The sequence below is a fragment of the Anomaloglossus baeobatrachus genome, chromosome 6, assembly GCF_048569485.1.
Source record: "Anomaloglossus baeobatrachus isolate aAnoBae1 chromosome 6, aAnoBae1.hap1, whole genome shotgun sequence".
Classification (NCBI taxonomy): Eukaryota; Metazoa; Chordata; class Amphibia; order Anura; family Aromobatidae; genus Anomaloglossus; species Anomaloglossus baeobatrachus.
Genome location: NC_134358.1, coordinates 354,755,120 through 354,775,528, shown reverse-complemented (window position 1 = coordinate 354,775,528; position 20,409 = coordinate 354,755,120). Strand labels below are relative to the sequence as shown.

The window sequence follows — 20,409 nt, the reverse complement described above, 5'->3', positions numbered from 1 at the left end:
TCGAGGGACACCCTACTCAACACCGTCTACACACAGCAGCCAGATCTCTGTCCCTCAGATGTGGACAAATAAAAGGCCACTTCCTGCGACCCATGACAAAGCTAAGAGGTTGACTTTATCCCTCTGTAAGCTCTTGGCTACCGAAATGCTGCCTTTCCGCCTGGTGGACACACAGGATTTTAGAGACCTTATGTCTGTCGCTGTGCCCCAGTACCAGATGCCCAGTCGCCACTACTTCTCTAAGAAAGGTGTGCCCGCGCTACACCAGCATGTCGCACACAACATCACCGCTTCCTTGAGAAACTCTGTGTGTGAACGGGTGCATTTCACCACCGATACTTGGACCAGTAAGCATGGACAGGGACGTTACATGTCGCTGATTGGGCACTGGGTAACTATGGTGATAGATGGTGAAGGGTCTGCTGCACAAGTCTTGCCGTCCCCACGACTTATGTGTCAATCCTCTGTCTGTCCAAGTTCCGCCACTGCTTCTGCCTCCTCCACCTCATCTGGGTCCTCCACCTCCGCCCCAAGCCTGCCTGGTCAGGCCACCAGCGTTCTCACTGCGCAGAAGGAATCACGCACCCCTCCTTACTATGCTGGCAGCAGAGCGCAACGGCATCAGGCGGTCTTTAGCTTGACATGTCTTGGAAATAGGAGTCACACAGCGGCTGAGTTGTGGGCAGCTCTGGAGACTGAGTTTAATAAATGGTTGTCTCCACTCAACCTGCAGCCTGGTAAGGCTGTGTGCGACATTGCTGCAAACCTGGGTGCGGCCCTTCACCTGGGCAAGGTGACACACGTGCCTTGTATGGCTCACGTGTTGAACCTTGTTGTCCAGCAATTTTTAACACACTATCCCGGCGTAGATGGCCTTCTGACCAGGGCACGAAAACTGTCTGCTCACTTCCGCCGTTCAACGGCCGCAGCTGAGCGACTTGCATCGCTCCAGAAGTCTTTCGGCCTGCCGGTTCATCGCCTGAAATGCGATGTGGTGACACGCTGGAATTCGACTCTCCACATGTTACAGCGACTGTGGCAGCACCGCCGAGCCCTGGTGCAATACGTCATGACGTATAGCCTGGGCCAACGAGACGCAGAGGTGGGGAAGATCACCCTTATGGAGTGGTCTCAGATCAGGGATCTATGCACCCTTCTGCACAGTTTCGACATGGCGACGAATATGTTTATCGCTGACAATGCCATTATCAGCATGATAATTCCAGTCATTTACATGCTGGAGCACACGCTAAACACTATTCGGAGTCAGGGGGTGGGACAACAGGAAGGGGATGAACTACAGGAGGATTCATATGCGCAAGATACAACAACATCACCAAGGTCCAGACGTTCATCATCACCAACGCGGCAGGCATGGGACCATGGGGGACAGGGATCAACAAGGGCGCATGGTAGCAGACGAAATGTTGAGGAAGGTGCAGGAGAACATGAAGAAATGGAGGACGAACTGTCCATGGACATGGAAGACTCAGCGGATGAGGGAGACCTTGGTCAAATTTCAGTTGAAAGAGGTTGGGGGGAGATGTCAGAGGAAGAAAGAACGGTTAGCACCTCTATGACACAAACACAGCGTGGACTTGGTCCGCATGGCTGCGCAAGACACGAGTGCCTTCTTGCTGCACTACCTCCAACATGACCCTCGTATTGTCAAAATTAGAAGTGATGATGACTACTGGCTTGCCACACTATTAGATCCCCGGTACAAGTCCAAATTTTGTGACATAATTCCAGCCATAGAAAGGGACGCACGTATGCAGGAGTATCAGCAGAAGCTGTTACTCGATCTTAGCTCGGCTTTTCCACCAAACAACCGTGCAGGTGCAGGGAGTGAATCTCCCAGTTGTAACTCGACAAACATGGGACGGTCTCGTCATCTTCAACAGTCTACCCGTACCAGTAGCACCGTATCTGGTGCTGGTAACAGCAATTTTATGGAATCTTTTCATAATTTTTTTAGACCCTCCTTTGCAAGGCCACCAGAGACAACAAGTCTGACACATAGTCCTCGGCTGGAGAGGATGATACAGGAGTATCTCCAAATGAACATCGATGCCATGACTTTGCAAATGGGCCTTGCTCATTTTGGGCTTCAAATCTTGAAAAATGGCCAGAGCTCTCCACTTACGCCTTGGAGATTTTGTCGTTTCCAGCTGCCAGCGTTGTCTCTGAACGTGTCTTCAGTGCTGCTGGGTGTGTGCTGACAGATAAGCGCACGCGTCTGTCCAGTGACAATGTGGACAGACTAACGTTCATCAAAATGAACAAGTCATGGATCCACAAGGAATTTACTACCCCTGTGTCATCCTGGGGAGAGTAAATGCTTGTGGATTTGGAATGTGCTTGATGCAAATCAAAACATCCTGTTTGCAACTAGGGCACAAGTGCTGCCACTGAAGGGGTGAGTGTCTGTGTGGCCCAATTTTTGGAAAAAAGGGAGACTCCACTTGGAGTAACCCTTGCTTACATTGTTTTTAAAAATGATCCAAGACGCACAGAGCTGGGATCAGGAAAGACTTTGCTACCTACCCCGGGGTCATCCTGGGGACGGTTAAGTATGGCGTATTTTTGAATGTGCTTGATGCAAATCTAGCTGTGAAGTGTACAACTGGGGCACAAGTGCTGCCACTGAAGGGGTGGGTGTGTGTGTGTGGCCCAATTTTTGGAAAAAAGGGAGACTCCGCTTGGACTAACCCTTGCTTACAGTGTTTTTAAAAATGATCCAAGATGCACAGCGCTGGGATCAGGAAAGACTTTGCTACCTACCCCGGTGTCATCCTGGGGACGGTTAAGTATGGCGTATTTTTGAATGTGCTTTATGCAAATCTAGCTGTGAAGTGTACAACTGGGGCACAAGTGCTGCCACTGAAGGGGTGGGCGTGTGTGTGGCCCAATTTTTGGAAAAAAGGGAGACTCCGCTTGTAGTTACCTTGCGGTGTTTTACATGATTTTAGAAGGGCGTGCCATGCCTATATCTGTGTCTCCTCCTCTTTTTCCTTGTCCAGCTCTTTTGTTTTCGCATGAGTATATGTCCTTGTCACTTTCCCATGTGTTTGTGTTGTGTTGTGAGTTGTTTGTCACCTTTTGGACACCTTTGAGGGTGTTTTCTAGGTGTTTTTATGTGTTTGTGATTGCCTCCCATTGTTTCCTGTGCGGTTCGAGTTCGGTTCGTCGAACGTTCGACGAACCGAACTCGAACGAGACCTCCGTTCGGCGAACCGAACTCGAGCCGAACCGCGACCGGTTCGCTCATCTCTAGTAAGTACATCTGTCTCGCAGATGCAAGGAAGGCTGCAGACTGCTAGATGTCAGTTGCCATCTTTAATATCCTGACCAGATAAAGCATATCTTTATCTAAGATATAAAGCTGAGTGTGTGTGTATGTATGTGTGTATGCATGTATGTATGAATGTATGTATGTATGTATTTCCGCTAAAGGGATCTGCACCGTCGCATTTACAATCACGAAATTTTGACAGACACCCCATGTGACTCAGGGAATGTCATAGACTATGTTTGGACGGGAAAATTTAACCCCGCGCTTTACAGTTACTCTCCAAAAACCTGCCTCCATTAAAGTCAATGGAGCTGTGATCTATTAGGTTATTAATAGGAGCTGTAAATGGTTGCTAAAGTAACAAAATAAATTGTTAGTATAAGAAGCTTATGTGTGAGGTAATAAGATGTCGGTGGGGAAACGGATAGAGAGAAACAGAAAGGGACAGAGAGAGAGAGAGAGACAGACAGACAGGGAAAGAGATAGACAAAGAGACAGACACAGACAGACAGACAGAGATAGACAGAGAAAGAGAGACAGAGACAGACAGGTAAAGAGACAGAGACAAGTAAAGAGACAGGGAAAGAGACAGAGACAAGAGACAGGGAAAGAGACAGACAAGTAAAGACACAGGGAAAGAGACAGACAAGTAAAGAGACAGGGAAAGAGACAAGTAAAGAGACATGGAAAGAGACAGAGACAAGTAAAAAAACAGGGAAAGACAGATACAAGTAAAGAGACAGGGAAAGAGACAGATACAAGTAAAGAAACAGGGAAAGAGACAGACAAGTAAAGAGACAGGGAAAGAGACAGAGAGAAGTAAAGAGACAGGGAAAGAGTCAGTGACAAATAAAGAGACAGGGAAAGCGACAGAGACAAGTAAAGAGACAGGGAAAGAGACAGAGACAAGTAAAGAGACAGGGAAAGAGACAGAGACAAGTAAAGAGACAGGGAAAGAGACAGACAAGTAAAGAGACAGGGAAAGAGACAGAGACAAGTAAAGAGACATGGAAAGAGACAGAGACAAGTAAAGAGACATGGAAAGAGACAGAGACAAGTAAAGAGACATGGAAAGAGACAGAGACAAGTAAAGAGACATGGGAAGAGACAGAGATAAGTAAAGAGACATGGAAAGAGACAGAGACAAGTAAAGAGACAGGGAAAGAGACAGAGACAAGTAAAGAGACTGGGAAAGAGACAGAGACAAGTAAAGAGACAGACAAGTAAAGAGACAGGTAAAGAGACAGAGACAAGTAAAGAGACACAGAAAGAGACAGAGACAAGTAAAGAGACAGGGACAGAGACAGACGGAGAACAAGACAGACGGGAAACGAGACAGACGGGTAACGAGACAGATGGCGAAAGAGACAGATGGCGAAAGAGACAGATGGCGAAAGAGACAGACGGCGAAAGAGACAGATGGGGAAAGAGACAGACTGGGAAAGAGACAGACTGGGAAAGAGACAGACGGGGAAAGAGACAGATGGGGAAAGAGACAGAGAGAGACAGACACAGAGATAGAGAGAGACACACAGATAGAGAGAAACAGTGAGACTGATACAGAGACAGACACAGAGACTGATACAGAGACAGACACAGAGACTGATACAGAGACAGAAACAGAGACTGATAAAGAGACAGACACAGAGACTGATACAGAGACTGATACAGAGACAGACACAGACAGAGACATACAGAAACTCGGAGACAGAGACAGTTACTATCCCTGGCAACGCCCGGGTACTGCAGCTAGTGCTAAAGAAAAGCATTTAGAAAAAGTTTTATTTATTTTCTCACATTCCTTGGCGAACCCCTTAACAACTTCATGACCTATGATATACCGGTACGTCATAGGTCGTGTGTGTAACTTTAAGGCCAGTATCACACTTGCGAGTGCCTTTTCGTGCAACTCACGCGAGTCTCTCATTGAATCACCCGGCACGGCTGTACACTCTCCTGACAGGAGCGGGTCCTTGCATATGTGACGCGCTTGACTCTATCAGGGTGTCAAAGGGAACTGCACCCCTATCTCTCATGGTGCATAACTCAACCTCCATGGTTCTGGGATCCTAACTACTGGTATTGCTTCCATCAGCACTCAAATCCTAACCACACCTCACACCACACCCTGTCAGGCACACCAGTGGGTGGTCTAGCTGGAAAAGGGCCACCCACCTAGGGGTCCGGCAGACTGGTGGGAGGGATATAGTCAGACGAGTAGTAGCCCTCAGAGAGTGAAAAGCTGAGGGAGTTGTAGCTCCCTGTGTGACCTTGGTTGGGTCGCAGATGGTGGTCTGGGACCAGAGGAGGCGGAGACCCGGTCGCAGGGTATTGGAAAAGGGTGTGCTGACTTAGTTTTGGAGAGTTTTGGAGAACGCTCAGCACTGGAAAGTCCAGTAACTGGACCAGTACCGAGCACGGCGGGGTACAGGACCCTAGATCAGAGAGTCGGTTCACGCAACCTGATAATTCACCTGTGGAGGATAGTTTCTTTATGAACTTTCCCCAAGAGCTCAGAGATCGAAGGCACCAAGACAACGAGGGGGATAAGGCTTTCCAGCTTATGTGGCCTATTGAAATCACAAGTGTCAGCCATCGAGAGCACAGCTCCACTATTTGAATATAGGGAGCGGGACCCTGACACCTTCAGGCCGAAGGGTCACTCAGGAACATCTACACAATTGTGCATGGAGGCAGGCTCTGGACCACTAAGCAATACCAATGGGGACGGACACCCGGACGGGCTCCTCAGAGTGGCATCAGTACCCAGAGACTTGGTTTACTCTTGTGTCAGAGTCCGCTTAATGATTGCACCAACATCTACACAGCTTGAGTGAGTACACTGCCCTCCCTGCGTCCTGCCTGCCCACATAGCCTTCACAACACTATCCGCCATCTATCTCCAAAGTTCCAGGGTCTCCCCCACTCATGGAGGCACCACCATCTGGTTGCCCCACTCCATCTCCCCCAGGTACTCCCATCGTCAGCGGCGGTACTTTCCTTACCACGAACCACGGGTGGCGTCACAAACTCTCCCTGTTACGGTTGCTGCGAGCACTGGAGACTAAGTCCACATTTCTTGCTACTGCACATGTGCGAGCGCTGGAGACTAAGTCCAGATTTCTTGCTACTGCACATGTGCGAGCGCTGGAGACTAAGTCCAGATTTCTTGCTACTGCACATGTGCGAGCGCCGGAGACTAAGTCCAATCTTGGAGCCATTGCACATGTGCGGGTGACATCATCGCTGACACGAGGTCACATGTCTCTGACACCTTCTATGCCGATTGGTCGCTGGTCATGTGCTTGTGACGTCTTGCTCGGTGATAGGCCAGCATGACGTCACTCCTGTCGTTCTGGAAGCGGATTGGCTCTGGTGTCCTCCATCTTGGATGAGGCACAGAGTCTATATAAGACCCTGACACACGCCGCATGGTGCTCAGTCCTCTTGGTTCATGCATATGAGTAGACGCTCTGTGCGCGTTCCTCTAGGCATTCCTCTGTCTATGCTAGGTGAGCGCTACCGGCAGGGTAGCGTTCTTATACCTTACAGCTTCGGCTGCTGTCCGTATCCTTACCTCTTAGGGGAGCGGACATAGGCAGGTGCCTGAGGCACATGGTCTGGCTGGGCCTTGTGATTGTACTCGTAGGTGGACGTTGCCGCTGGGGTAACGTTCCTTATACTGCGTCTGGCAGTTGTTCGTATCCTCGCACACTAGGGGAGCGAACAGAGGTAGGAGCTTTGTGCGGCTTACGCTGCTGTTCGTCTCTTTTGCACCACTAGAAGAGCGGACCTAGGCAGGTGCCATATCTAGTGGTTCGTGTCCTCGCACACTAGTGGAGCGAACGCAGGTAGGAGCTTTGTGCGGCTTACGCTGCTGTTCGTCTCTTTTGCACCACTAGAAGAGCGGACCTAGGTAGGTGCCATTTCGCACACATTGCCTTTGTCTCTGTGATTATTAACAGAGATCATTCCACACACCCTCCAAGTAAGGGAGGAATTGCTTTACTTTCTTATTATATCCTTCTGTGAGTTAACAGAGGTATTGCACTCTGCCATAGTCTGCAGCAAAGTCTTTGCACGGTGGACCCTGACTGTCTGATACTCCTTTCGGTTATTATCAGACAGCCCCCCGTAACACTCCCCTTGTAAATATCTCCCCTTTTTAATTGAGTGGCCGCTGAGCCCCGGGTCCGGAGACCTGCAAGCCACAGCAAAACCCCGGATCCGAGCAGCTCGCCTGCTCCCGGGGGCGGCACACATGTATCTCTATGCAGCTGAGACTCTCCTGTCCGGAGAGTGTACAGCCGTGCCGGCTGATTCAATGAGAGACTCGCGCGAGTTACACACAAGGCACTCGCAAGTGTGACTTTGGCCTAATGTAGGCTCTCACAACGAGCCCGCATGTTTCCACGCACATGTTGGCTGATCTGAAGGAGGTCCACCTGCGCCTGTTAACTAGCTAAATCCTATATGACCTGATAATTTGGTGCTGATAGGTTGTCATGACAACCGGGGGGGTCATCTGATGACCTACCCACTTTCATGACTTAATTCCTGTGGACGCTGCCTGTGTGCTGGCATTCACAGGAGTTAATAGTTCTGCTGCACAGAGCGGTGTTGAACCACTGCTCTGTAGAGCAAACTGCATCAGAGTATATCAGCTTCCTAAGGTGACTAGTAAAACAAGAAAAAAAGTAAAATAAAAATAATTTTAAAAAAATATATCTTTATGGTAAATAAAAAAAAAAACAATCATGGAATTGCACTTTTTTTTGCAATTTTACTGCATTTTAAATTTGTTTTCCATTTTCCAGTACAATATGTGGCAGAATGAACGGCATCATTCAAAAGACACCTTGTCCCGCAAAAACAAGACCTCATATGGCCACATTGACGAAAAATAAAAAAGTTATGGGTCTTGGAAGACAGGAAGGAAAAAATGAAAACAAAAAAAAAATCATAGGGTGGTGAAGGGGTTATGGAAAAACAAACAAACATGTTTACCTGGGACAACTCCATTTGTTGCAATTGCACTCATAGATATGGCAGTCAACATTGTCTGGAAGAATCAAATCACAATAAATATCTGTTCAGGAGAAGACATTACATTTTTTAAGAGCACCACATTTTATTTTTAATGTTTATATATCAACCTCCTAAAACGACAGTGTGTTATTTCACATGATGACATTTAGGCATGTTTTAAGATATACCGTATTTGTTTGCATGTACGGTATATATACTCTGGTTAGCCAAGATAAATATCACTCATATGTTCTATTCCACCAACTGAGGAGGCACAGATCGTGTGGTCATAACAGACTCTGAAATGCAGCCATAAAGGTAACGCTATTACTACCTCCTGAATACTACTGGTGATGTACACCATAGGACTGGTTCTAGCTGTGATGTGCACACAATCTTTTGATACTGGGCTGTGAACATGGGTTTTAAAACAAAAAAACAAAAGACACTTCAGGAAAATGTGGAGTTTAATATGAAATTTCGTGTCTGATGTCCATTTGGCCACCAATGTTTTTTTTTTTTGTTTTTTTTTAATTCCATATATAACAGTGATAATTTCCAAGCAGAAGCAACAAGGAGAATGGACCAGTCAGATTTTAGCAGCTTCACTGCTTTCTAAGCCTGAAGTGGTTAAATGGCACAACATACAGTACGCACAGAAAGTTGTTTTAACATTGCAGAGCAGATGTTCATTCTTTTTGGGTTTTTTAAGCACTTTTTCAGTCGGATTTCATCTGGAAAAAGAAATAGTGTGTACATACAATTACAGGACATTAGGATGGCTATAGAGTAAATATAATGTTAACAGAAGTCAGCAGAACCAGGAGCAAATCCACAGGGAATAAATCCTCACCCAAAGATACCGAGGCTGCAGTGTCAGGTCCTAGCAAAAGGGAGTCATATCAGGTAAAGCTGGACTGCAGCATGTCTTCCAGGAAAAAATACAAAAATCAGTAGTATGAAAAGCTTTATTCACTAAACAAACCACAAAGTTTCAACCCAGATGTTGGGCTTTTGTCACGCAATCAAACATTACACAAGCCGTGGTGTATAAGGGGAAGTCCTACCCACACAATTACACATGCAAATTATATGACATAAATCATGACATCATAACATCCCGTCCACATATTACTGTGTATACAAAGCAATGTAAGATAAATAATCCCACCATCACTAGAGATGAGCAAACCCGAGGTTCGTTGTTCGGACCAAACACAGACTTTACACAAAAAAAACAGAATTTGGGTTCAGAGTTTGGGTGCTTTACGTATGCAAACCATTTGTGCAAGAAACGCTGTGCTCAGGTACACTCGGTGCTCTTCCCCGTGCAAACCTCTTGGAGTGTTTGAACGGCTCGCACTGGGGGTAATAGCATGATCGGATGTAGTAGACACCAAAAAACTGCCTAATTAGTGACTTCCATATTGGGGTTCAGAACAAGATAAAGTCCCAAACCAAACTTTATCTAAAGCCTTGCTGAATCCGCTGAACTGAACTTCCACAGGTTCGCTCATGTCTAGCCATCACTAATCAGAATCAACATGATTATCGACCTGTCCATAGCAGGTCTACACACATGAGAAAAAGTGAATTCCGTAGAATATGTATAGATAGATGCATTCCTGACACTCTGTCCAATAGTCACAAAGCAAAATCACAAATAGGAAGAAAAAGAACAAACCTTACATGTAGATAGCAACAGATTACAGCACTGAAGAAAATATGAACATATATAAGCTACTGCGCTCACTGAAGGAATGCGAGTTTTAAAGGGAACCTGTCACATGTAAAAATGCTATTACCCTGCAGATATGGGGTTAATCTGCAGGTTAATAGCATTCGAATCCTGCCTGGCACCTGCACAATAAACCCCACTGCCAGGAGGGTACATTAATCCTCCCAGCAACGTTCTGGATGTCAGTGACGGGGACAGGGGTGGGGGGTCCGCTGGCGTGGCTTTAGTCACCGCTCTGTGTATTGAGAGCGGCAGCTGTAACCACACCCCCTGCACTGACTGACAGCCACTCTGCATTAGAACAAGTCAGTGCAGGGGGCACGGTTACAGCTGCCGCTCCCAATACACCGATCAGTGAATGAACCAGCGGTGGCGCCGCCCTCGTGACTTAAACCTATCAGGAGGATTAAACCCTTAGTGACCGAGCCAATTTCAACCTTAATGACTAGGCCAAACTTTGGAAATTTGACAAGTGTCCTTTTAATAATAACTTAATGAGTGTTATAGCTTTGGAATGCTTCAACGAATCCCAGTGATTCTGAGAATGTTTTTTAGGGACACATTGTACTTTGTTAGTGGGAAATTTGGTCAATATTTTTTGTATTTAATTTGAAAATATTGGAATTTTGGCAAAAAATGTTGAAAATTTTGCAGTTTTTAAATTTTCAATTTTTATATCCTTAAACCAGTTAGTTATGTTGGGCAAAATAATAAATAACATTTCTGTTATGTTTACTTTACATCTGCATAGTTTTTCAAATGTCATTTTATTTTGTCAGGATATTAAAAGTGTGAATAGTTTAGCAGTAATTTCTTATTTATTTTTTTTCAAGAAATTTACAAGACTTTTTTCTCTAGGGATGAATTCAGATTTAAATGGAACTTGTAGGCCCATATATTGGAAAATCCCCAAAAGTGACATCATTTTAAAAACTACACACCTCAAATAATTAAAACTGCAGACAACTTCATCTCCCAGCTGGTAGAAGAAAATACAAGGGGAACAGCCATCTTGGACCTAGTCCTAACAAACAACGAGGATATGGTTAAGCGACTAAGGGTAGCAGGGACACTGGGACTCAGCAATCATGCTTTCCTTTGAATTTGGGGTTACAAGAGGGGGAACACCTGAGAAGACACAGACTTCAAGGCTGGACTTTACTAGAGCAGACTTCAAAGGCCTAAGGGCAAAGATTGGTAGAATTCCATGGCACCTAATTGTTAGGCACAAATATGCACACGAAGGATAGGAAATCATTCGTAAGGAAATCCTTAATAGAGGCTCGAGTTCGACTCAGTTCGTCGAACGGAGGCCGCGTTCAAGTTTGGTTTGGCAAGCCGTTCGACGAACCTCTCGAACCCCATAGAAAACAATGGGAGGCAATCACAAACAAATAAAAACACCTAGAAAACACCCTCAAAGGTGTCCAAAAGGTGACAAACAACTCCCAAGAGAACACAAACACATGGGAAAGTGACAAGGACAAATACTCATGCGAAAACTAAACAGCTGGACGAGGAAAAAGAGGAGGAGACACAGATATATGAGTATATGCAAGTGAACATCGATGCCATTACTGTGCAACTTGAGCCTTGCTCATTCTAGGCTTCCAATCTGGATAAATTGCCTGAGCTCGCCACTTACGCCTTGGGGATCTTGTTGTGTCCCACAGCCAGCGTTCTCTCGGAACATGTATTCAGTGCTGCTGGGTGTGTGCTGACAGATAAGCGCACACGTCTGTCCACTGACAATGTGGACAGACTAACGTTCATCAAGGTGAACAAGTCATGGATCCACAAGGATTTTTCTACCCCTGTGTCATCCTGGGGCTTTTGAAAGGCAGGTGTATTTTTGAGAGTGCTTCATGCAAAGCATCTTTGTAAGATTGCAACTGGGGGACAACTGATGCCAGTCAAGTGGTGTGTGGGGCCCAATTTTTGAAACGAGGGAGACTGTGGTTGGAGTCCCCTCGCTTTTGAAAAAAGGAGCCAAGATGAACAAGTCATGGATCACAGAGGATTTTTCTACCCCTGTGTCATCCTGGGGAGGCGAAAGGCAGGTGTATTTTTGAGAGTGCTTCATGCAAAGCATCTTTGTAAGATTGCAACTGGGGGACAACTGATGCCAGTCAAGTGGTGTGTGTGGGGCCCAATTTTTGGAAACAAGGGAGACTGTGGTTGGAGTCCCCTCGCTTTTGAAAAAAGGAACCAAGATGAACAAGTGATGGATCACAGAGGACTTTTCTACCCCTGTGTCATCCTGAGGGGGCGAAAGGCAGGTGTATTTTTGAGAGTGCTTCATGCAAAGCATCTTTGTAAGATTGCAACTGGGGGACAACTGATGCCAGTCAAGTGGTGTGTGTGGGGCCCAATTTTTGGAAATGAAGGAGACTGTGGTTGGAGTCCCCTTGCTGTGTTTTACATGATTTTCGAAGGGCATGACATGCCTAAGAGGTTAACTTTCAGCATCTGCAAACGGTTGGGTACAGAAATGCTGCCTTTCCAACCTTTTTTACAGGGGATTTTCGAGACCTTATGCCCATTGCAGTGCCCCAAGAGCCGATGCCCAGTTGCCACTCCTTCTCCAACAAAGGCATGCCTGCGCTAAACCAGCATGTCGCACAAAACATCACCGCTTCTTTGAGAAACTCTGTGTGTGACAGGGTGCATTTCACCACAGATACTTGGCCCAGTCACCATGGACAGGGGCGTTACATGTCGCTGACTGGGCACTGGGTTACTATGGGGAGAGATGGAGAAGGGTCTACTGTACAAGTCTTGCCGTCCCCATGAGTTGTGTGTCAATCCTTCCTCTGTCTGTAGAAGTTCCTACACTGCTTCTGCCTCCTCAACCTCGTCTGGGTCCTACACCTCCGCCCAAACCCTGTGTGGTCAGGCCACCCGCGTTGTAACTGCACACAAGGAATCCCACACACCTCCTTACTATGATGGCAGCAGAGCTCAACGGCATCAGGCGGTCGACTCTTTACTTTGAAATGTCTGGGAAATATGAGTCACACCGCTGAGGAGTTGTGGACGGTAAGCTCTGGAGAGTGAGACAGAGTTTCATCAATGGTTGTCTCCTCTCAACCAGCAGCCAGGGAAGGCCGGGTGCGACAATGATGCAAACCTGGGTGCGGCCCTTCGCCGTCACAATGTGACACAAGTGCCTTGTTTGGCTCACGTGTTGAAACTGGTTGTCCAGCAATTTTAAAACCACTATCCCGGCCTATATGGCCTTCTGCAGAGGGCACGGTGTAATGCCTGCCTGGATCCACACACTCAGACGGGCTGTAAAGGATAGGCTACAGGGAAGCCACTTACCAACCAGGACTCACAGAACCCTGAAACCCTTTAACCCCTATACAGGGATTTGGAATTAGACAAGGCCTAAAATGATCAATACCAGTGGAAGTCTGCAGTCCGATAGAGTAGTAGTCAGGCAGGGTCAAACCATGAATTGAGAAACAGGAACAGAATGGGACAGCCAGGACTTAATCAGAAAACAAGCAGAGGTCAAATGCGGATCGGGCAACGAGGTACATAAACAGCAGGCAGGAGACGTAGGCAGGAAACAAGCACACAAAATCACAAAACAGAACTGGGCGGAACAGGAACCAGAGGTTCAGAGCTATGTCTGGCAGTGGTCAGCAGACCGGATGTGCCTAAGAAAGGGTGTGGTGTCTTCCCATTGGTTGTAGCTGAATGATGGTACTTCATCTGTGAGACACCCACCATCTACATTCAGCCAGTGGTTCTGCATTTCTCCAGGTTACGCAGCCCAGTGGGTGAGTATAACCTGCGTCCACCGGCGCCGCTGGCATCGACTCCTCTCCCATCATCAGCAATATGCACGAAAGGAACACATTGTCACCTGGCGACCGGAGTACAAATTGATGGAGCGGAGTCCGGTGGTGACTTAACAGCCATGTGCGGCAATGATGCAAACCTGGCTGCGGCCCTTCGTCAGGGCAATGTGACACACGTGCCTTGTATGGGTCACGTGTTGAACCTGGTTCTCCAGCAATTTTTAAACCACCATCCCGGCCTACATGGCCTTCTGCAGTGGGCACGCTCGCTATGTGCTCACTTCCACCATTCACACCCAGCAGCTCAACAACTTGCATTGCTCCAGAAGTCTTTCGGTCTGCCGGTTCACCGCCTGAAATGCGATGTGCTGACACGCAGGAATTTGAATCTGCACATGTTGCAGCACCGCCGACCCTGCTGCAATAAGTTATGACGTATAGCCTGGGCTAACTAGATCCAAAGGTGGTGCAGCAGATCACGCTGCTGGAGTGGTGTCAGATCAAGGACCTATGCACCCTTCTTCACAGTTTGCAAATGTCTACGAAGATGTTTAGCACTGGCGATGCCATTATCAGCATGACAATTCCGGTCATCTACATGCTGGAGCACACTGTAAACATTATGAGGAGTCAGGTGGTGGGACAAGAGGAAGGGGAGGAAGTACAGGAGGAGTCATATGCGGAAGGGATAACAAGATCTACAAGGTCCAGATGGTCAGCGGCACCAAGGCGGCAGGCATGGGACGGTGGGGGATAGGGATTAACAAGGGCGCATAGTATCAGCAAAACTGTTGAGGAAGGTGCAGGAGCCCAGTAAGAAATGGAGGATGAACTGGCGATGGGTATGGAAGACTCAGCAGATCAGGGAGAGCTTGCTCACATTTTGGTTGTGCAAGGTTTGGGGGAGAGGGCAGAGGAAGGAGGCAAGATTCTCACCTCTCCGCCACCAACACAGCAAGGACTTGGTCCTCCTGGATGCGCAAGACACATGAGCGCCTTCTTGCTGCACTACCTACAACAGGACCCTCGGATTGACCGAATTCTAAGTAATGCTGACTAGTGGGTTGCCACACTGTTAGATCCCCGGTACAAGACAAAATTTGGCAAAATAAGTTCTGCCATAGAAAGGGACGCACGTATGCAGGAGTATCAGCAGAAGGTGGTTCGCAATGTTAGATCTGCTATTCCACTAAACACTAGAGATGAGCGAACCGGTCGTGGTTCAGCACGAGTTCGGTTCGCCGAACGGGCGTCTCGTTCGGTTCGGCGAACGTTCGACGAACCGAACTCGAACCGCATAGAAAACAATGGCAGGCAATCACAAACACATGAAAACACCTAGAAAACACCCTCAAAGGTGTCCAAAAGGTGACCAACAACTCACAACACAACACAATCACATGGGAAAGTGACAAGGACATATACTCATGCGAAAACAAAAGAGCAGGACAAGGAATAAGAGGAGGAGACACAGATATAGGCATGGCACGCCCTTCTAAAATCATGTAAAACACCGCAAGGTGACTCCAAGCGGAGTCTCCCTTTTTTCCAAAAATTGGGCCACACACACCCACCCCTTCAGTGGCAGGACTTGTGCCCCAGTTGTACACTTCACAGCTAGATTTGCATCAAGCACATTCAAAAATACGCCATACTTAACCGTCCCTAGGATGACACCAGGGTAGGTAGCAAAGTCTTTCCTGATCCCAGCTCTGTGCATCTTGGATCATTTTTAAAAACAATGTAAGCAAAGGTTACTCCAAGCGGAGTCTCCCTTTTTTCCAAAAATTGGGCCACACACACAACCACCCCTTCAGTGGCAGCACTTGTGCCCCAGTTGTACACTTCACAGCTAGATTTGCATCAAGCACATTCAAAAATACGCCATACTTAACCGTCCCCAGGATGACACCGGGGTAGGTAGCAAAGTCTTTCCTGATCCCAGCTCTGTGCATCTTGGATCATTTTTAAAAACAATATAAGCAAGGGTTACTCCAAGCGGAGTCTCCCTTTTTTCCAAAAATTGGGCCACACACACACCCACCCCTTCAGTGGCAGCAGTTGTGCCCCAGTTGTACACTTCACAGCTAGATTTGCATCAAGCACATTAAAAAATACGCCATACTTAACCGTCCCCAGGATGACACCAGGGTAGGTAGCAAAGTCTTTCCTGATCCCAGCTCTGTGCATCTTGGATCATTTTTAAAAACAATGTAAGCAAGGGTTACTCCAAGCGGAGTCTCCCTTTTTTCCAAAAATTGGGCCACACACACACCCACCCCTTCAGTGGCAGCACTTGTGCCCCAGTTGTACACTTCACAGCTAGATTTGCATCAAGCACATTCAAAAATACAACATACTTAACCGTCCCCAGGATGACACCGTGGTAGGTAGCAAAGTCTTTCCTGATCCCAGCTCTGTGCATCTTGGATCATTTTTAAAAACAATGTAAGCAAGGGTTACTCCAAGCGGAGTCTCCCTTTTTTCCAAAAATTGGGCCACACGCACACCCACCCCTTCAGTGGCAGCACTTGTGCCCCAGTTGTACACTTCACTGCTAGATTTGCATCAAGTACATTAAAAAATACGCCATACTTAAATGTCCCCAGGATGACACCGGGGTAGGTAGCAAAGTCTTTCCTGATCCCAGCTCTGTGCATCTTGGATCATTTTTAAAAACAATGTAAGCAAGGGTTACTCCAAGCGGAGTCTCCCTTTTTTCCAAAAATTGGGCCACACACACACCCACCCCTTCAGTGGCAGCACTTGTGCCCCAGTTGTACACTTCACAGCTAGATTTGCATCAAGCACATTAAAAAATACGCCATACTTAACCATCCCCAGGATGACACCGGGGTAGGTAGCAAAGTCTTTGCTGAACCATGACTTGTTCATCTTGTCTCCTTTTAAAAAACACAGCAAGCAAGGATTACTCCAAGCGGAGTCTCCCTTTTTTCAAAAAATTGGGCCCCACACACACCCACCCCTTCAGTGGCAGCACTTTTGCCCCAGTTGTACACTTCACAGCTAGATTTGCATCAAGCACATTCAAAAATACGCCATACTTAACCGTCGACAGGATGACACCGGGGTAGGTAGCAAAGTCTTTCCTGATCCCAGCGCTGTGCATCTTGGATCATTTTTAAAAACACAGCAAGGGTTACTCCAAGAAGAGTCTCCCTTTTTTCTAAAAATTGGGCCACACACACACCCACCCCTTCAGTGGCAGCACTTGTGCCCCAGTTGTACACTTCACAGCTAGATTTGCATCAAGCACATTCAAAAATATGCCATACTTAACCGTCACCAGGATGACACCGGGGTAGGTAGCAAAGTCTTTCCTGATCCCAGCGCGGTGCATCTTGGATCATTTTTATAAACACAGCAAGGGTTACTCCAAGAATAGTCTCCCTTTTTTCCAAAAATTGGGCCACACAGACACCCCATCAGTGGCAGCACTTGTGCCCTAGTTGTACACTTCACAGCTAGATTTGCATTAAGCACATTCAAAATACACAAGCATTTACTCTCCCCAGGATGACACAGGGGTAGTAAATTCCTTGTGGATCCATGACTTGTTCATTTTGATGAACGTTAGTCTGTCCACATTGTCACTGGACAGACGCGTGCGCTTATCTGTCAGCACACACCCAGCAGCACTGAAAACACGTTCAGAGACAACGCTGGCAGCTGGACACAACAAAATCTCCAAGGCGTAAGTGGAGAGCTCTGGCCATTTTTCAAGATTTGAAGCCCAAAATGAGCAAGGCTCCATTTGCAAAGTAATGGCATCGATGTTCATTTGGAGATACTCCTGTATCATCCTCTCCAGCCGTTGACTATGTGTCAGACTTGTTGTCTCTGGTGGCCTTGCAAAGGAGGGTCTAAAAAAATTATGAAAACATTCAATAAAATTGCTATTACCAGCACCAGATACGGTGCTGCTGGTACGGTTAGACTGTTGAAGATGATGAGACCGTCCCATGTTTGTCGAGTTACAACTGGGAGATTCACTGTGTGCACCACGGGTGTTTTGTGGAAAAGCCGAGTTAAGATCAAGTAACAGCTTTTGCTGATACTCCTGCATACGTGCGTACCTTTCTATGGCTAGAATTATGTCACTAAATTTGTACTTGTACCGGGGATCTAATAGTGTGGCAAGCCAGTACTCATCATCGCTTCTAATTTTGACAATACGAGGGTCATGTTGGAGGTTGTGCAGCAAGAAGGCGCTCATGTGTCTGGCGCAGCCATGCGGACCAAGTCCACGCTGTGTTTGTGGCATAGAGGTGCTAACCGTTCTTTCTTCCTCTGACATCTCCCCCCAACCTCTTTCAACTGAAATTTGACCAAGGTCTCCCTCATCTGCTGAGTCTTCCATGTCCATGGACAGTTCGTCCTCCATTTCTTCATGTTCTCTTGCACCTTCCTCAACAGTTCACCTGCAACAATGCGCCCTTGTTGATCCCTGTCTCCCATGGTCCCATGCATGTCGCATTGGTGATGATGAACGTCTGGACATTGGTGATGTTGTTGTCTCTTGCGCATATGAATGACGTATTGCACCAAAGCTCGGCGGTGCTGCCACAGTCGCTGTAACATGTGGAGAGTCGAATTCCAGGGTGTCGGCACATCGCATTTCAGGCGATGAACCGGCAGGCCGAAAGACTTCTGGAGTGATGCAAGTCGCTCAGCAGCGGTGGTTGAACGGCGGAAGTGAGCAGACAGTTTTCGTGCCCTGTTCAGAAGGCCATCTAGGCGTGGATAGTGTGTTAAAAATTGCTGGACAACAAGGTTCAACACGTGAGTCATACAAGGCACGTGTGTCACCTTGCCCAGGCGAAGGGCCGCACCCAGGTTTGCAGCATTGTCGCACACGGCCTTATCAGGCTGCAGGTTGAGTGGAGACAACCATTTATTAAACTCAGTCTCCAGAGCTGCCCACAACTCATCCGCTGTGTGACTCCTATTTCCAAGACATGTCAAGCTAAAGACCGCCTGATGCCGTTGCGCTCTGCTGCCAGCATAGTAATGAGGCGTGCGTGATTCCTTCTGCACAGTGAGAACGCTTGTGTCCTGACCAGGCAGGCTTGGGGCGGAGGTGGAGGACCCAAATGAGGTGGAGGAGGCAGAAGCAGTGGCGGAACTTGGACAGACAGAGGATTGACACACAATTTGAGGGGACGGCAAGACTTGTGCAGCAGACCCTTCACCATCTATCACCATAGTTACCCAGTGCCCAGTCAGCGACATGTAGCGTCCCTGTCCATGCTTACTGGTCCAAGTATCGGTGGTGAAATGCACCCGTTCACACAGAGATTCTCAAGGAAGCGGTGATGTTGTGTGCGACATGCTGGTGTAGCGCGGGCACACCTTTCTTAGAGAAGTAGTGGCGACTGGGCATCTGGTACTGGGGCACAGCGACAGACATAAGGTCTCTAAAATCCTGTGTGTCCACCAGGCGGAAAAGCAGCATTTCGGTAGCCAAGAGCTTACAGAGGGATAAAGTCAACCTCTTAGCTTTGTCATGGGTCACAGGAAATAGCCTTTTATTTGTCCACATCTGAGGGACAGAGATCTGGCTGCTGTGTGTAGACGGTGTTGAGTAGGGTGTCCCTGGAAAAATGCAGGTTTGTGAGGAAAGTGCAGGCGTAGACATGATGTTGCCTTCATCCAAAGTTGGTGCTATCGATGTCTGAGAGAGCTGTACACACGCACTTGTTTCCCCTTCCAAACCAACTGACGACCTACCAAGCAAACTGCCTGTTGCGGTTACAGTGGTGGAAGTTGTGCAAGGAAAACCAGGTGTGACAGCTGTCCCAACAGTCCTAGAAGATGAAGAGTGCGCGGATGCACTGGAAAGGGCAGGCGGTGGATGGTTCTCTCCGCTAGGCCGCATTGCAGCTCGGTGAGCTTCCCACTGGGACATATGATATTTATTCATGTGACGATTCATGGAAGAAGTTGTCAAACTGCTGACGTTTTGCCCTCTACTAACAGAATCACGACAAATTTTACAGATCACATAATTTGGGCGATCTTTTGCTATGTCAAAAAAGGAGCAGGCTAGGCAAGGCTTAGAGGGCATGCGACCTGCTGATCCACCCCGACTAGTGATCAGAGGCACAGTGGTGGCTGATGATGCAGTTGTAGACGTGCTACCAGTACTCCAACTCTGTCCAGGAAGGCGCAAGGTAACTTCGTTGTCAGTTGCATCCTCCTCCACCGTCTCTGTTGACCTCCTCGAGGGCCTGACTGTGGGTTGACAGTAGGTGGGATCTAGAACTTCCTCATCAATTGTTGTGTTTGCACTCCCCTCACCCTCACACCGAGCCTCTTCTTGCCCTGACCGAATATTTAAGTTGTCAGCCCAATCTGGTATCTGCGTCTCATCGTCATCAGTATGTTCCTCATTGTCTATTACCACAGGTGTTTCAGTTTGTGAATAAGGGTCAACATTATGCTCAGAAACTTGGTCATCACGGCCTGAATCTGAGTCACAAAGGTTCTGGGCATCACTGCAGACCATTTCCTGGTCT

General features: G+C 47.5%; 1 protein-coding gene across 2 annotated transcripts in view; it reads right to left on the bottom strand.

Moving 5' to 3' along the window:
• Positions 1 to 20,409, bottom strand: part of SLC12A7 (solute carrier family 12 member 7) — a 1,179,416-nt gene that overhangs the window by 675,483 nt on the left and 483,524 nt on the right. For both annotated transcript variants that reach the window (XM_075315005.1, XM_075315006.1), the window contains exon 5: positions 8,303 to 8,357. In XM_075315005.1, coding sequence (XP_075171120.1) covers positions 8,303 to 8,357 — 55 coding nt within the window. The remainder of the gene's footprint in view (positions 1 to 8,302; positions 8,358 to 20,409) is intronic.